The sequence below is a fragment of the Perca flavescens genome, chromosome 6, assembly GCF_004354835.1.
Source record: "Perca flavescens isolate YP-PL-M2 chromosome 6, PFLA_1.0, whole genome shotgun sequence".
In the NCBI taxonomy this organism is placed as follows: Eukaryota; Metazoa; Chordata; class Actinopteri; order Perciformes; family Percidae; genus Perca; species Perca flavescens.
The window spans coordinates 38,789,517-38,806,643 of NC_041336.1; the positions used below are offsets into that span (position 1 = coordinate 38,789,517).

The following is a 17,127-nucleotide window of genomic DNA, read 5'->3' on the forward strand; positions in this document are numbered from 1 at the left end:
GGGGTGTATAGTTGCACGTTCCTAAAATGGAAAGGGGAAGAGGTTCTCTAGCATCTAGCTGGTCTCCGACTCTGGATCTCTACACTGTTGCTCTGCTGCTATTGGACTTTACGACTGCGTTCGATACAGTCGACCACCAAATCTTATTGTTTCGACTGGAGAACTGTGTGGGCATTAAGGGGTTGGCCTTAGCCTGGATTAGGTCCTATTTGGAAGGCAGAAGTTTTTCAGTTCAGGTTGGTGATGCTGTGTCCTCTACGGCTCCTCTGTCATGCGGAGTTCCTCAAGGGTCTGTCCTTGGGCCGCTACTTTTTTCAATGTACCTGCTGCCTCTTGGGTCAATCCTCAGAAGTCATAATGTTTCGTTCCATTTTTATGCTGACGACAGCCAAATATATGTACCGCTAAGTTAGTCAAAAACTCTTTTAGAGTGTCTAAATGAAGTGAAAGCATGGATGGCTATGAATTTTTTGTATTTAAATGAGAGCAAAACTGAGCTTGTGTTAATTGCTCCTAGTGACTCGGCTGCTGCGGTTCCTGTTGACGTAGGTTGTCTAACCGGACACATTAGCCCTGTGGTTACTAACCTGGGTGTCAAGTTGGACGGTCGTTTAAAACTTGATGCGCAGATTGGTGCAGTGGTGAAGACCGGCTGAGGCAACTACCCAAAGTAAAACCGGTTCTATCTAGACAGGATTTTGAAATTTTAATCCATGCTTTTATCACCACTCGTTTAGATTATTGCAATGCACTTTACACTGGTATTAGCAAATCTAACATGGCACGATTACAGCTAGTCCAAAATGCAGCTGCTCATCTTTTAACTGGAACTAGAAAATTTGACCATATTACACCTATCCTCCAATCACTCCACTGGCTCCCTGTGCACTTTCGCACTGATTTTAAAATTATGTTATTTGTTTTTAAATGTCTGCATGGCCTGGCCCCCCAGTACCTGTCTAATCTGCTCGTGCCCTACACCCCCTCTCGTTTGCTCCGGTCGGCTGACCAGGTACTACTGGTCGTCCCCAAGACCAAACGTAAATCCAGAGGGGACCGTGCGTTTGCCGTGGCAGCTCCGAGACTCTGGAACGAGCTGCCTTTACACATCAAACTGACTGAGTCTTTTGGTGTTTTTAAATCTCGTCTTAAAACTCATTTATTTTCTTTGGCTTTTAACTCAGTTTGAGGGTTAACTTTGAGTTTTGTATTGCTGTATTCATTTTTATTGTTTTATTAATATTGTGTTGTGCCTCTGTTGTATGTTATTGTTTATTCATAGACTGTGTTCAGCACTTTGGTCAACAATGTTGTTTTTAAAGTGCTTTATAAATAAAGGATTGGATTGGAAAGGATTGGAAATGTCAATTGTAGCATGTTAGGAAAATAAATGCGAAGTTAATCCTCGATGTTTTAGGGGTTAGAGCAAAACAAATTAAGTTATTAAACCTACAAATAGTCAGCACATTAATCAGTCAATCAATAGGCCTATATGTTTAATGTGATTACGTTATTAATCAATTCATAATCAAATGTATTGCCAAAGTTTAACGTTACACTTGTTGCAAGGGATTTGCCTTGGTGTATTTGGTGCATACAATAAACACATCAAAAAGAGAATAAACAATAAAGCAAAGCCTACTGCTAACAGTCAAGCCTAGGCCTATCCAACATAAATACAGAAAAGACACAATAAAAGTAGTATATGTAAATAGACACTATAACAACAATGTACAATAGGCCTATCTGTTTTAGAAAGGGAAGAAGGAAGGATGTACTATACTGTCAGGGCACGCCCTCATACTCTGCTTCTGACTGGCTAGTAGTCCTTACCTAGGTACTGTTAGGGCACGCCCTCATACTCTGCTTCTGACTGGCTAGTAGTCCTTACCTAGGTACTGTCAGGGCACGCCCTCATACTCTGCTTCTGACTGGCTAGTAGTCCTTACCTAGGTACTGTCAGGGCACGCCCTCATACTCTGCTTCTGACTGGCTAGTAGTCCTTACCTAGGTACTGTCAGGGCACGCCCTCATACTCTGCTTCTGACTGGCTAGTAGTCCTTACTTAGGGACTGTAAGGGCACACCCTCATACTCTGCTTCTGACTGGCTAGTAGTCCTTACCTAGGTACTGTCATAGACAGTATATAATGGACCAATAGACCCCGTTGCTCTGGACGGAGACCAGTGAAGGCTATTAGAAGCACTTTTCCAGTGATGGCCAGCTTTACTGCGCAGCCTCCAACTGAGAGAATGTGACGTGAGCAACGTGTCTGAAAGTTGTAAGTCTTCTGGTAGCTGTGCCAAGAGAAATCTCAATCATTCCCAATCTTACAGATACGGAGACTGTAGGTGTATGTAAGGAGATAACATGGGCACAGGCTAATTATTGCTAACTAACATGCTAGTTAACATTAGTAATTAAACCTAAACAGCTCAAGTAAGTCGAAACTGCCTGCGAGCTTCTCCTGTACTATACGGTAATTCCTCTACTATGCGACAGTAAGTCACTTGGTTATGACACAATCGTTAGCCTATTTTTACAAAAGCGTCTGCTACGGAGCCATAACGTGAGGTACAAGGTAATGGAGCCTTTTATACATTGTCGTGTTTCTTTGGAACTAAACAACGGACAAATAGAGTCTTTAAACGCTTCAGATGTAAAGTTATTCGCAGTCAAGTGACGTAAAAAAAAAATGGCGGTCAGCGGAATGCTAACAGGAGGTGATGGCCAGTTAAAAAACAAAATGGCGCCATAGATGGCTCGAGTTCTGAAGCGAAGCTTACCCCCTTGGGTACTGTCAGGGCACGCCCTCATACTCTGATTCTGACTGGCTAGTAGTCCTTACCTAGCTACTGAGCATGTGCGACTCCCAACAAAGATGGAACAGAAGTGAGATGTCTCACTCTGTAGCTAAAACAGAGAGCTCAACACACAGGGTGAAAAGAGGAGCTGCAGCAATGTGCAGTATAACAAAAATATGATGTTTTTTTAAAGTTAAACCATGTAAACCTATTCTGATATAACCTCTAATACAATGTTGAACCTGAAAATGAGCAAAATATGAGCACTTTAACGCAGCCTCCTGTTTATGTCCGGAGTGGGAGGGATTGGAAAAAATCAATTTGCAATTTAGCTTTCCCCCTAAAACGTGTCAGCCGGTGTCATCATTGGATTTAGTGCATTTGCCCATTATTGTAGCTAGTCTTGTTTGAGGGAATTATGTAGCTAACCGAGTTTTACTTTTCACTATTGCTTCTTTGTTCTGAAGTATAGGAGCTTACGAGCAGCACGTAAAGGCAGCATAGATCCATTCAGATGCTAATGAGGTTAATGATAATGAGCACAATACTGAACAATTTAAAACGTGTATGACAGTCACTCAGATGATCAATGTAATTATCTATCATCTAAACATGATGTGGTCAATATCAGTTAAATGTCTGGGCACCTGGGTAGCTCACCTGGTAGAACGGGCGCCCATGTGCAGAGGCTCAGTCCTTGACACAGCGGCTCAGGGTTTGAGTCTGACCTGCGGCCATTTTCTGCATGTCTTCCCCCTCTCTATCCCCCATTTCCTGTCTACAGCTGTCCTGTCTATTAAAGGCTAAAATGCCCAAAAAAATATCTTAAAAGAAAAAATGGCATGCCTGTATGCTTATACCTCCTTAATATGATCTATTAAAACTAAACTGTAGATTTGGGCCTTTTTACAAACACACAGACCCACATGAGCATTCAGCCGGCATTCTTGCCCATTACCATTAGAGCTCAGAGTTATACTTTTTAAATGATCTACACTGTAAAAATGGTAGGCCGATATTGTCAAAACTTCTACAAGTTCAAAAGATGCATACAAAGTTCTACAGGATGTAGAGGAAGGGAGACATTTGCACCAGATTCATATTTATTAGTCATCATCTGATTACTGACAAATATAATAAACTATTTTAGTGTTGGGCTCTTGCAACAGTACTTTGCAGTAGGTTGCAGTGCCAAACAGCATACAGCATTTGGACTCTAAATGTGTACTTTAATCCCATCTTGTCTACAACATGATTAAAAAAGAGCTTAATAATGTCATATTACATTTTTGGTAACGGTAAAACAAAGTTCATTCTAGAATGCAGGATGTATCCTGTTTAAAGATCTGTATACAAATAAAGCAATGTGTAGTTGATTGACTTGATAAACTGTGAGGATGCCTGATCTTAAAAACAGAAGTTGAGAAGAATGATTTTAATGCCCTTTTCTGAAGACAAAAAACAGGGACAAGTTTAATGGGTTGAGTACTTCCCCATACAGAGTTACAGTAGTGTATGTAAGCATAAACCATAGAATAAAAGCATGGCAACCTCTGTGTTTATCATGGAATGGAATTTTCCCAAGATCTTAACACTTTTTGTAATTTTGGTTTGAAGCCAGAAGGCTGCTTACGGTATCGCACCAGAGTCCCTAAAGAGAGGCCACCTGACCACACCTGAGACAGGGACCGTAAAATAAAACAGCCTTGCATGGTAAGGAACCAGCCCCGTTCAGATGCAGTCAATCACCCACTTAGAGGCTATATATACAGCCCTCCTCCGTAGCTTTGTTCACTCCAACCATGATGTGTGCTCCCTGTAAGTTGCTTTACTTTAATGTTTGTTCTGAAGTGTTTTTAAAACCATCATGGCTTTCAAATAAGCAAAGTGGCAGTTGGTAAAGGCCACACCCCCACCCTCCTCCCGCCGGGAGGCTGGTGCCGTGCTCGAGCTTCGACTTTTCAAAATAAAAGCTCGCGTTTTGTCGGCTCGTCTTCCTTTGGTGTTTTGGATGTTTTTGAACTAAACAGTACGGCAATCATGATAATGAATACAATCACTTTTTCAGCAGATGTCTTATTTACAACACAATGTAGCAAGCTAAGCAGTTTTGTATTTATGTGCAGGCGGGATTTATTCAGTTTGAGAAATCCCACGGTAAATTGGCTGGTTAACTAAAAAGGGAGGGACTATTTTAAATAGTCGATTTTTTGTATTTCAAGAGCGTATTGCTCCACAATACGAATACAGATTGGTCACTTATTTTGTTGTATAATCACAATATTACACTTAGCAGTGGAACAGCTGATTTTGTTTGGGTTGGGGGAGAGCATAACAGTCTGAGATATATTTTATATATATATAAAAAAGACTTCAGATACAGTATTAGGGGACCACTAAGGTCTATATAAAAGAGACTTCAGATACAGTATTAGGGGACCACTAAGGTCTATATAAAAGAGACTTCAGATACAGTATTAGGGGACCACTAAGGTCTATATAAAAGAGACTTCAGATACAGTATTAGGGGACCACTAAGGTCTATATAAAAGACACATGATGGTTTCTGGTAATCCAGCCATTTCATTTATGTGCTGGTATTTCCTAAAACATGTCTATATCAGTAGAGGGCAGCATACGCTAAGCAGGCATTGGTTGCCTGGATCAATTTGAATAGCAATGATTATCACAGTAACAAAAAAAGCCAACAATGAAATACAAATACAGTACTGATGTCCGGTCGCTCTGAAGCTCTTACTGGGTCCCCATTTTCCTAAAACATCGTCTGAAATCTATTTAACACATCCTGTTTTAGGAAAGAAAGGGTTATGTGCAGGTGTTGTTCAGTGCTATGTTGGTGTTAATAAAAGTGATGTTTATGCACTGTGAGGAGCAAAGCCTGAGGCGTGTGTAGATGCTTTCATGACAAAATGTGTTGACTGGGTTATGGATTAACGCAGGATACGTGTGGTTTGGTATCAACCTAGGTGACACAGACAGTGACAATGGCGTGCATGGTGACAACAGGAACATGTAACCTCCACTGCTGGTAGATAGGAAGACAGTAATGAGCATTCCAGCATTAGTTTCTTACATCTGCCTCACACAGGGGGAGGGTGTCTTTCATTAAGTGAGATTAAATCACATCTAATGCTTCAGCAGCATGTCCCCGAGCCAAAAGCCCCCCCCACCCCCGCTTTAAAAATAGACAAATGCATTTCAGAAAAGATTTGCCATTTTTGTTGGTGGCGGCTTGACAACCTGTTTTAATGTTCCAGCAGCATGACTCGGGTGTCACAGCGTGTGGGAACAAGAGGACGTGCAAAGCGATGTTTTTGGACGTTGCCCTTTTCCTGATTCCACACCCACCTCCTCTTCACCAGCTCGCGACATGTTCTGAAGCAGTGCTGCTTTACTCCAGTCAGGGCCGATCACCGGTGAAGATGGGTTGAGCGTGGCATCCATGGATCCACAGCGACAGCCCACAGCGATGCTGGACAACATCTCGCTGAGAGTAAAAACAGGATGACATCAAGTCCAAAGCAGAAACAGTAAACCCCCCCCCTCGTGCTGTTGCACAAGGCTAACGCATCGAGAGAAAGATGAGCCTTGTAGAATATTCAGTTCATATATTAGTTTTATTTTGATACAGTTTGTAGGTATACTCATTTCAGCGTTTTCTCTTTTTTTTATAAATGAAATTAAATGATTTTCTGGAAACAAAAAGCCGTCTTGAGGAAAAACCCTGCACGCCTTAAGCACCATGATTTTGTGTTGTTTCTAGTATGTACAATTACATATACTCATTATTTTTCCTTACAGTAACTTCTACTGTACATAAATACGGTCTGTCATAAATATCCCTCTTTGCATTTGACTATGCATACTATGTTTTTTTTTTCATTTCACCATACACAGGTTTCCTAAACCTGAAGCATAGGCACTGAATTTGTCCTCGTTTGAAAATAAAAATAATCAACCTCTAGATTCTGATGCACATGTTCAACCCTTTCCCTTTTCCTGTTGTGGCAAATGGCCCAACAACCAAGAACAATGTTTTCATCTAAAATATTTTCATAGAAAAAGATGAACAGCTCATTTGACAGACATTTCAAGAATAGGCAATACATTCATTGGAGCATTAACCCATGCACATTACAGCAAAGACAGTTTTCTTCTAGTCCGGCTTAAAGCCTCAAGTTTGCTTCTTTGTTATAGTACTGTTTTGGTCAACCTTACTGATCATATAAGGGATATTCACAGCGCTGACTTTTTGTTGAACATCTTAATGGGTTTCTGAGTGCGCCTACACAGTTGCAGTACAGCTGAAATACAACAAAAGGCAGACATGGTGCTTTGTTAGTCTGATAAACATCGAGTAGGTTTGTTTGTGCATCAACACTCGAGAACCATACTCACGGCCTTGAAAGAACAAATGTTAAAGAAACTGTATGAAGTAAACTCCTCGTGTGTTTGGTTTGGATTTTCTGCTCTGACTTGCAGTTGCAAAACTTGTCTTTGGCAAATGTAATTCACTGATAGTCTTACATTTTTACATTCTGATGTAAAAAAGAAAATAAAAATATGTTCAAAGGAGGCTGTAACATAACTGTTGTGCTGTTCTTTAAAGGTGCTTTGTGTAACAATTTAAACCACTATGTCAATGTAAACTACTATTAGCTGTGATAGCTTGGTTATCATCAGTAACATAAATAAAGAGGGCAAAGGCTGAGGCTATTACCAGCCACTATTTAACACCATTGGTGCTGTATTATTAGTGCTTGAGTTTCTCAAATGAACGCCCATATTTCCCATAAACTCTGTCACGAATGATATTGCTACTTGTCCTCATGCATCAATCTCTTTACTGAAAAGAACAAACATGTCTGAAATAATTTTTCTCTTGGCATTTCTTACCATCTATAATCTGCCATTGTCAGAAACAATCAAGCACACATCGGAACAAATCTGAGCCAGTGCCACACAATGAAAAATATTTTGTGTAGAATGCAGACAGAGGAGCCAATCTTCACGAGGGTTTACGTTAATTACACTAACTATAATACTAACTCAATTTATTGTGGCAATGGTTTTACGATGTGAAAATGATACACATAGCACCTTAAATCTACATTCTCCTGTCTCTTACTCATTCACTCACTCATACATGTGTGTATCTGTACATACATACACACTTGACATCAACTAGTCAGTGCTGAGCGCAGTTTAGCATGCGATAACTCTGCTTACTTCCTGTAGTTACTGTAGAAAACTCCTTCATGCAGATACCTCAGGCATGTCATCGTGACAGACATTAAACTTAAAACAGCTCAGGTTCAGTAACACTATTTTCTCCCGAACTCTTCTTAAAGGGTAGGATTTTTAAAACATGAATTATCAGAAAATAATAACTTTAACATCTGATGTTCATCTTTTATATTTAAGATATTCAGAGGTGCCAATTTTATTTGAGAATTTGTATGCAAACGATAGTTATTCCTCTAGTAAGAAAAGTGAGCGTACAGGGAAGTCTTTCCCTTTTCTTCCCCCCACTTAGTAACAGATAGAGCATGAGGAGTAGTACAGGCATATATCAAAAACAATAGGAAGCAAAATGGAGATCTAGAGAAAAATACGTCTGCTAGACACATTACAGCAGTTCCTCGTAGAAGAGCAGGTATGCCTGAGAGTTGAGTACCCTTGACTCTGGTACCATCTGAACAGTGGTATCACTGATGTACACCCACTGGCCCTGGAAGCTGCTGCCGGCATCTCTGGCACCTGAAAACACACACACACAGACAGACAGACAGACACACACACACAGACAGACAGACACACACACACAGACACAGAAATAAGCTATGTGGTTTTGTATTTGTCTCGTGGCCGTGACGTCATTAAAGGTACATTTAAAGGCACTAACTCTTTGGTAGTGGTCTTCTGTTATTTTTTTAAGTCTGACTAAAGGCCAGTGTGTTTTCTTGTTCAGTGTACAGATATGTGGAGAAGCGTCCCTTTTACATTGTAACATTGGTCTATAGAGAAGTATGATTGCGTGTGTTTCAAAGGTGTCAGTCATGAGGGTCCAGATTTGTCTCTCAACATGTTTGTTATAAAACACAAACAGCCATGTGGGAAGCAACATGTGACTCCTGTCCATAAACTAGTTTAGCATTTGTGAAATTCATTTAGAAGTCATTTAGATTTCCTAAATAGCTAATAGGCTAATAAGCTTATATAAATGTTCGTCCCTTATCTTGATATTATAATAAAACTATAATGATGCAAATCTGTGCACTTCATTACTAAATTAGGTAAATGCAAACAGAGTGATTTGGCTAAGATACTGCACTGGGTAAAAATTGCCCTGGCAGATGTTCATCTTTCTCATCTGGAGACATAATTTATTGCTTTTTTTTCTGAACTTGCGTACTTTCTGGGCGTGTATCTCGAGCACTTTATACAGGCTGGTTTGCATAGTACAAAACTATTCATTTGCATAAGTTTGGAGTACCATGGTTGCATAGACCCGCATCAAGCTCCTGGACTATCGCCGTGGAGTTCCTTTAGTGCATTTACCGGAGGAGATATGGAGAAACTATCGCCGCGGCAGGAGAGTGGGTGTGAATGTCAGAGAGAAGTTAGAGAAGGAAAGAACATTTAAACCTTTTCTTTCCATCGATCATTACGGGGAAGGTAAAGTCCCTCGCCAACAAGATGGATGAAACAACGACTGTGAAGGTCTGGTCCGAGGACACTGAGGAAACCCTCCAGAGTGTTTCCATGTCACAGATTGGGAACTGCTCCTGGAGGACTATGGGGAAGCTATTGAGGGTCTCTCTCATTGCATAACGGTCTCCATTTCTCTGAGGACACCATTGTTCCATCCAAAAAGGTTCACTGCTTCCCCAATAACAAACCCTGGATTAACAATTAGATGAAAAGCCTTCTCAACAAAAAGAAGAGGGCTTTCAATGTGAAGGCTGTCAAAAGAATAAAAAAACAACAACTGAGAGGCCAAGAACAGCTACAAGGAGAAGATTGAGGAACTGTTTCCGCACCCTCGTGTTTGAGAGGGTCTGCACACACCCCTATGTTGACGTATGTGTGCAGCCCATAATTTGGGACGGACTGTACCCATAGCAAGCGTGCCAACTGTGCATGCTCCATCTCTTGTTCGGTACTCCAGTCCAGTTAAGGGATAAGCTTCTAGGGATTCAACTGCACCCCGACACTGCATTGTGGAGTATAGACTACCTCACTGGTCGGCCTCAATATGTCGCAGTGGATGGTTGTGCCTCTGAAGTTCTGATTAGCAACACTGGTGCACCTCAGGGAACGGTTCTGGTGCCATTCCTATTCACATTCTACACTTCTGGTCTTCCGGTTCTTCTTCCCTGTATTATGTTAATATGTTACATTGACTCTTGCATTATATTATATTAAGACAAACGCAACATAATCATACCATATATTAGTCTGGTCTACACTGTTGACATAGACTTGTTGACTGCTGCTATTAATCACACCACTGTCACTTTACCATGTCATTTTTTCTTAAAATACTTTTGTATAGTTTTTATTTTTATTCTATTCTTATTTTAGATTATGTACCTTTTATTATTTATTTTTGTTACCTTCTACAGTATATATTTATCTGTATTTATTTCTTTCCTTGTACTGCTGCAATAACCAAAATTTATCTTATCTTTATTAAACAGAAAATATTGCATTGAGTTAACTAAAGCACCTAAAGGGCAAAAAAGAGAAGAAAAAGTGAGGACTACTGCATAATACTGGTCACTTTCATGAACAGCACACAAACAAGATAAAAGGTCTTTAAGGAGCTCAAGAGAGCCAAAACCTGACCTGACAGGTTCCTGTGGTGCTGTTCTTTTTTCCTCTGGGGAGCACGCACTTTTACATATGCAGTGTAGTGGCCCCCCCGCATTGAGCCACTATGTTCGACAATCCCATACAGGTTGTAGAGGACACGTTCACCAGCTGCCAGGTTCTAGTAAAAATGAGAGAGGGTTAGCAAAAAGGTAAACGGAGCTAAGAAAAAAGGAAATATACAGAGATGGAAGTCTCCAAGAACACTACCAACTAAGCACTTTCATTACAAACTGAACTACTATAGACCTTAGTACAGAAATAGTAAAGTAGTGGTGAATGTAAGAGAGTTCAACTTCTTGCAGTAGTACCCACTGCTGAGGGGCTGTAGCGGGCTCGACTTCAGCTACAGTGAAGATATTGGTATCATATGAAACTAGACGATCTAAGAAACTATACCTACCAACCATAGCTTGTCGGAAATGGGGGCTAAATAACGCTCCAACGTAAGGCTCAATTTAGCGAGGGAAAAACTGGCATGGACATTTTCAAAGTAGGCCCTTATCATCTCACCTCAAGATATCTGAATGAAAATGGGTAATATGAATACCCATGGGTCTCTCCTTTACAGACATGCATCTTTCTCATGCAATAAACATTTGTTATTTTCTCCTATATTAAAATGGTATATTTGAATACTTCTGCCCAATGGGGTCCCTCAACAGTCTTGGGGTTGCGTTATGATGGAACACTGAGACTCTTATGGATTAATTAAGCACAAATGTATTTATGTGTGATGTTAGTCCCCATAGTAGCCATTTTACTGTAGTAAGACCATTTTTTTTAAATTTGACCTCACTGTATAAAATGACCTGTGCCTGTATATTGACAATAAGGGGGTTTCTAAAGCAGTTTCCAGATAAGAAGTGCTCCCCATTCAATCGCTGAAGTTTTTGATACCAAAACACGGCACTGATTTTTCTATGGTTTTCCTCAAGGTCTTGGTGTCTTAGTGTGGTGTTTTGGAGGGATTTCTGACAATTTTTATCAATTCCCCAGTGGTACATTTTTTTAATTTAGCAAATATGTGTAACAAATTGTATCAAGCCAGAAATTGCCGCAACTTATGAGACATAATTGAGCATAAGAAAGGGCATCATACATTTGCATCATGTTTTAAGCCCCTATACACATTCACAATTTATTTTAAATAATGATTTATTATTTATAACTAGAAAAACTTGACACGCAGTGCTGAGCTGCATCTCAAATAATTCTTTAGGTTCGCAGCTTTTAAATAATCAACACCACTTCTATTTGGCATATACTGTTGACTTTTTTATCTACCTCTGAACATCCCCTGTCCTCCACCCCCAGCCCTTTATGCTAAGAGGTTAAACATCTTTTATCACAAGTTTGACAAAGTACACTGATCATTTTTCAATTTTGGATTAGAAGTTTTATACCTTGCAGGATGCCGAGCAGAATGGAGCCAGATCCAAGATCAGGGGAAAGTCAACATGGCGGTTCACTTTTCGTAAGTTCATCCCTGCCTTGAAATACAAAAACAGAACGGCGGCACTTTAACGGCCTGTAGACCACAACAAAACCCCCACAACGTCACTGTTTAGGATATGTAAAAGACACACACTACTGCATCCAATACACTATTGAACCATCTGCATGATTGTATGGATGGCAAGAAAAGGCAGTGTGTGGCTTCTCACCTGATGGAAGCGTTTCAGATGCAATGTGATGACAGGAGGCAGCAAGGATATCAGCATTTGCTTCCTAGCACTGGTGTAAATCTTCTCCACCTTCTTGTCTATGCCAATAACACAAAACACAAATAATAATAAATGTCAGGTTTAACAGTTAAAACATCCATACCGTTTTATTTAAACTAAATCAGTCATGAATCTCTGGAAAAAAAGATTTGAGTGATTAAAAAAACACACTGAAAATAGCAAGTGTTGATTACAGGAACATCTCAGGTCATGGAGAAAATGACAAAAAAAAGTGAAATTTTAGCCTTTTATTTTGACACTAGTAAGAATTTGCACTTTCTCTGGCGTGTGCAAACACACCCTGCTACTGATGATCTCAACACGGTCAGTTGTATTATGTCAAAAATATGAGAAGTAAACTATGCCACAGGAGTGGATTAAGAAGTTTCTATGGCTGTTTTGATACTTTTTTCCAGAGCAAAATCTGGAATTGTTGGAATATATTTCAAATGACAAGAACTCAAGCTCAATATAGGAGGAAACTCCAAACTTTTTACAGCCAAGAATCAAGCCTACAGGGGATGAGAATTCAATATTCTAAAGATTAATTCTGTCTGTGGAGTGTCACTTTAAATAATAATAATTTATAATTTATACTCTTTACTGATCCCCAATGGGGAAAATACAATTAAAGGGCTCCTATGGACAACCTCTGATGTAATGATCAGGTGTATAATATTCTGGCAATAATTCTGAAAATATTTATGTCAATCATTTGCAGGTAGGCAACTTGCGGACTGTTGCTCATTCTCAAAGCTCCCAAAAAGCTCTTTATTGTTTGCGGATGTGTTTTCTTACCGGCTGAGCTGCTCTTGAGCAGCTGTTTATGTCTGCGTTCAGTGCAGCTCTCACACAGCAGCTTGTTGTTGCCCATCAGCAGTTCTACAGAGGTGAACTGGTGGAGGCAGGACTGGATGGAGCACTCCTTGGAAGTTGGTGTGTAACTGTGGGACAGCACCTGGAAGGCCCCCTGGTGGTGTTGATGGTGGAGGTTATCTCGGGACTGCGTTTCTCCCTGCTCCTCTGGAGAACAGTGTGTTGAAGGAGGGCAGTCCCCAGAAGTAAACCCAAGGTTAACTTTAGACACTGCAGTAACTAGCTGCTCTACGGCGCCACCTTGCCTCTTGGAGGACGATGCCGAGGGGGAGGAGGCAGAGAAGGGCGTAGGGGATGGAGTGAGGGTGGATGATGGGGTGGACATGTGCCCGTGGCTGGAGGGGGAGGTGCGTGGGGCCCACTCACTTTCAGAGGCCTCACTGTCGGCGTCATTACTGCTGTCCTGAGCACCTGAGTCTCTCTCACTGCCGTCTGATAGGCTGCCAGCAGCGGCCATCTTGCAGACCGAGACACCACGGGCTGATCCACCAGCTACCCCCTCCTCCTCTGGTCGCTCCGCGCTGCAGCATGCTCCCTTCTCCTCCACAGAGCTCGAAGACCTCCTGCTCTGCTGCTTCTGGGGGAAAAGAAGAACAGATACATCAGCCCCTTTCAGAGATGCAGACTCGTGGAAACTTGACATGTTTGTGTCAGGGTTAAAAAGGATCTTGATTCACTTGCTCTGGCCATCTGCCAACATAATTTTTTGCACAACTCAAATGTGAATTAAAGCATTGTCAGCAAAGGCACGTGCTACAGCAGATATACTACTTTTGTAAGGATGACTGGAAACTGACACTGAAATAAGAAAACGTATCTCTCTGGCCCCATATACAGTAACACAAAGATATAGCAAGACAGCTTGGTGACTCGTTGCAGTAAACAATCTTTTCCTTTTTTCCACCCTGTACATCATCTGAAATATCCTGCGTTGTTTATTCTGATGTTCCAGATGCCAAATATTGTGCAAGCGTTGTGGCTCTATCTGTAAGCAGAGTCAACGTGGAAATAGGGCGTGACATGGATGTGAAATACTTGAGGGGAAGTACCAAATTGGATAAATATGTAGTGATAATTACACATCAGAAAAACATCAGTTATTAGCTTACCCATCATGAAATGAATATAATGTTGGCCCATGCTTTGCACATTGCAAAAATATGTGTGTATATCTATCTACATCAGATTGCAGATATTGGAGAGAAAAAAAAACATGCAGCATGATACAGAAAAACAAAAAATGAACAAACCCGGCAGATAATTTCACTGAAAAGCATGAATATAAACAGTACCTGTCCGTTCAACTTCTTAGTGTTTCTGTTGACCGAGTGCGCTGCAGAAAGAACCTGCTCATTGTGAGTCACGTGGGTGTCTTGCTCCCGGTTGCCCTTACCCAGCTTACCAGGGTTGGATGGTTTTGATATCTGAGTACAATAAATAAAGCATCATCCAAGTGGAACCATAAACAGTATGTGGCAGAACTTGTTCTGCAAAAAACAATTAACGAGCAAAGCCTTGCATATCTTGCCATCGGTCAAATAACTGTGGCACTTTGTTTTTCTTACTCATTAGGTTAGGTATACTCTATGATAGTAATACTCATCATTCTTTAAAGTGATGGTTTGGAGTAATTTCACCCTAGGGTCCACCCCAGAAGCTTTTTTCACCTAGGTCGAACATTGGGAGAGTTAGCGTAGAGCAGCGTTATCAGCGGAATAGCTTAGTGCAGGGGCTAATGGACCCACATTTGTATCTTGTAAGTTACCCCACTAATAATGCCCGAAATGATACCAAACGTCTACAGTAGTACAAATAAGTTATGCACTCATAAAACGATGGATTGTAAAGTTTCTAAGTACACCAGCTCTCTTCTGCTAGCTCCTGCTGCTGCCTGCAGTTAGACGAGTGCTAGGGACGTCTACAAGTTACAACACCGAAAAGAGATACAACAAAAATATTTATTAATTTAACTTTTTTTTAAAGTAAGTGCTGTAGTATAACTAGCAGTAGACAAGTAATAACTGAGGTAAGTTTGGAGACATCACCTTATTTAATCATTAAATTAATAAATATTTTTGTTTTTTCGGTGGAGTAATTTGTAGACGGCCCTAAGCACTCGTCTAACTGCAGGTAGCAGCAGCAGCAGCTAGCAGAAGAGAGCAGGCAAGTGTTCATAAACTTCTGGTGTACTTACAAACGTTCCAATCCATCGTTTTATGAGTACATAACCTATTTGTACTAGTGTAGAAGTTTGGTATCATTTTGGGCATTATTAGTGGGGTAACTTAGAAGATACAAACGTGGGTCCATTAGCCCCTGCACTAAGCTATTCAGCTGATAACGCTACTCTACGCTAACTCTCCCAATGTTAGACCCAGGTGAAAAAAGCTTCTGGGGGGGTGTTTGGCTCGAGGTCATGGTGCAAGGACCCTAGGGTGAAATTACTCCGAACCATCACTTTAATGTTATATGCATTTATTTTCTTATGAACAATTGTAGCAGCTCACCCTCTCCTCTATGATGGGTAAAGATATGTCTATGAAAGCCTCCTTCACTGTGGAGATCTGAAAGAGAAATCACAGGTCAGTGTCGGCAGTATATACATTATAATGGCCAATCAGCTAATTTGGCACCTGGTGCTCTCTACCTTCAAGGATGTTCATTAGTTTTCATAGTGGCATTTGCTTTGTTAACAACTCTGAGCTCCCACTTTATTGTAAATGCCTGCTGCAGTTTTGCTTTTTCTGTTGACTTCAGAATTCCTCTGATTTATTTTTCGGTACATCCTTTGGTTGTGGGTATTGAAGTTCGAAATGTTCCCTGAATGTAACAGCTAGAAGAGAAACGGCAACTTAATGTTGGTTAGCTTCACTTCAGGTCAGTGACAAATATCTGTCAATTCATGATTTGAAAATGCCAGTCTTGCTGGAAATCGTCTGGGAATCAATCGTCCTTCCTGCAGCAATATTTTAAAGCAGTAGTGAAATAAAATTAAATATGAAAAAGATGGGGAAGCTTTCACAACAAAGTATTAGGTAGTAACTGGGTTACACATTTACTGCATTCAAAAGCTCTGAAGATCTGAAGACAAGGTTGCCTGAATATAGTGTGACCCTGTGCTTCCTAAGTGTTCCATTGAGCTATGCCTTCCTGAACCTGATTGGCTCACACAGACTATTCTACAGTTCACCTAGTACACTTACATGCTCACACTCTTCACACATAATTGTGTTGGTCAGCTCGCCTACAAAAATGCGGTCAACGAAGTTCATCTTCACACCTTCCTTTCCGTATGCTAGTGGGAAAGATAGACATAGTTTTCAATTGAACAATGTAATGAATAGTCTGTCAATTCAATCCACTTAACCATTCTGGTCACTATACCTCCAATTAAGGCTGAGAACTAGTTGTGTTAACCTGTCTTGGACTAAAAATGCATATGTAGGCTTACTTTTTGAAATTAAGATGACATTAATTGTCTAACTTTTCAGTGTTAACAGTGACATAAAGGCCAGGTATACAACTGGGTTTTATTGATAATATGAATACAAATGTGACAGTTAAGGTTTGTCGAACATAGACTAGCTCTGTCTTCCATCAAACCACACTTTGCCGGATTAGTAACCGAGCTGTATTTCCATTTACTGCCACAAGATGGGACTATTGATCTTGGCCATCTATCCACTACAGCGAGTATATGAACCTTTGACTTGGCGTTTGGTCTCCTCATCCGCTGTCTTTTCTGTGGGATTGTTGAAAGCCTTCAGAATTCCCGCTTTCACTCTCTGGACACAACAAAAACAAAATAATATAAAAATGGTCAC

At 40.6% G+C, this 17,127-nt stretch overlaps 1 protein-coding gene and 1 long non-coding RNA gene across 4 annotated transcripts in view; one reads left to right on the forward strand and one right to left on the reverse strand.

Annotated features, from left to right (window-relative positions):
- The first annotated feature begins 41 nt into the window (after positions 1–41).
- LOC114557876 (uncharacterized) lies at positions 42–7,401 on the forward strand. Its single transcript, XR_003692857.1, has 2 exons — positions 42–236; positions 6,086–7,401. It is a non-coding gene; the product is annotated as an uncharacterized LOC114557876 (long non-coding RNA).
- usp45 (ubiquitin specific peptidase 45) overlaps positions 6,424–17,127 on the reverse strand; it is a 45,907-nt gene continuing 35,203 nt past the window's right edge. For 2 of the 3 annotated variants that reach the window (XM_028581576.1, XM_028581573.1), the window contains exons 10-18: positions 17,007–17,088; positions 16,507–16,598; positions 15,811–15,867; positions 14,596–14,727; positions 13,226–13,880; positions 12,368–12,465; positions 12,107–12,193; positions 10,677–10,821; positions 6,424–8,585 (exon numbers count right to left, since the gene is read on the reverse strand). In XM_028581576.1, coding sequence (XP_028437377.1) covers positions 8,455–8,585; positions 10,677–10,821; positions 12,107–12,193; positions 12,368–12,465; positions 13,226–13,880; positions 14,596–14,727; positions 15,811–15,867; positions 16,507–16,598; positions 17,007–17,088 — 1,479 coding nt within the window. In that variant the 3' untranslated portion in view covers positions 6,424–8,454. The remainder of the gene's footprint in view (positions 8,586–10,676; positions 10,822–12,106; positions 12,194–12,367; positions 12,466–13,225; positions 13,881–14,595; positions 14,728–15,810; positions 15,868–16,506; positions 16,599–17,006; positions 17,089–17,127) is intronic. The other variant, XM_028581575.1, reaches the window with a different exon arrangement.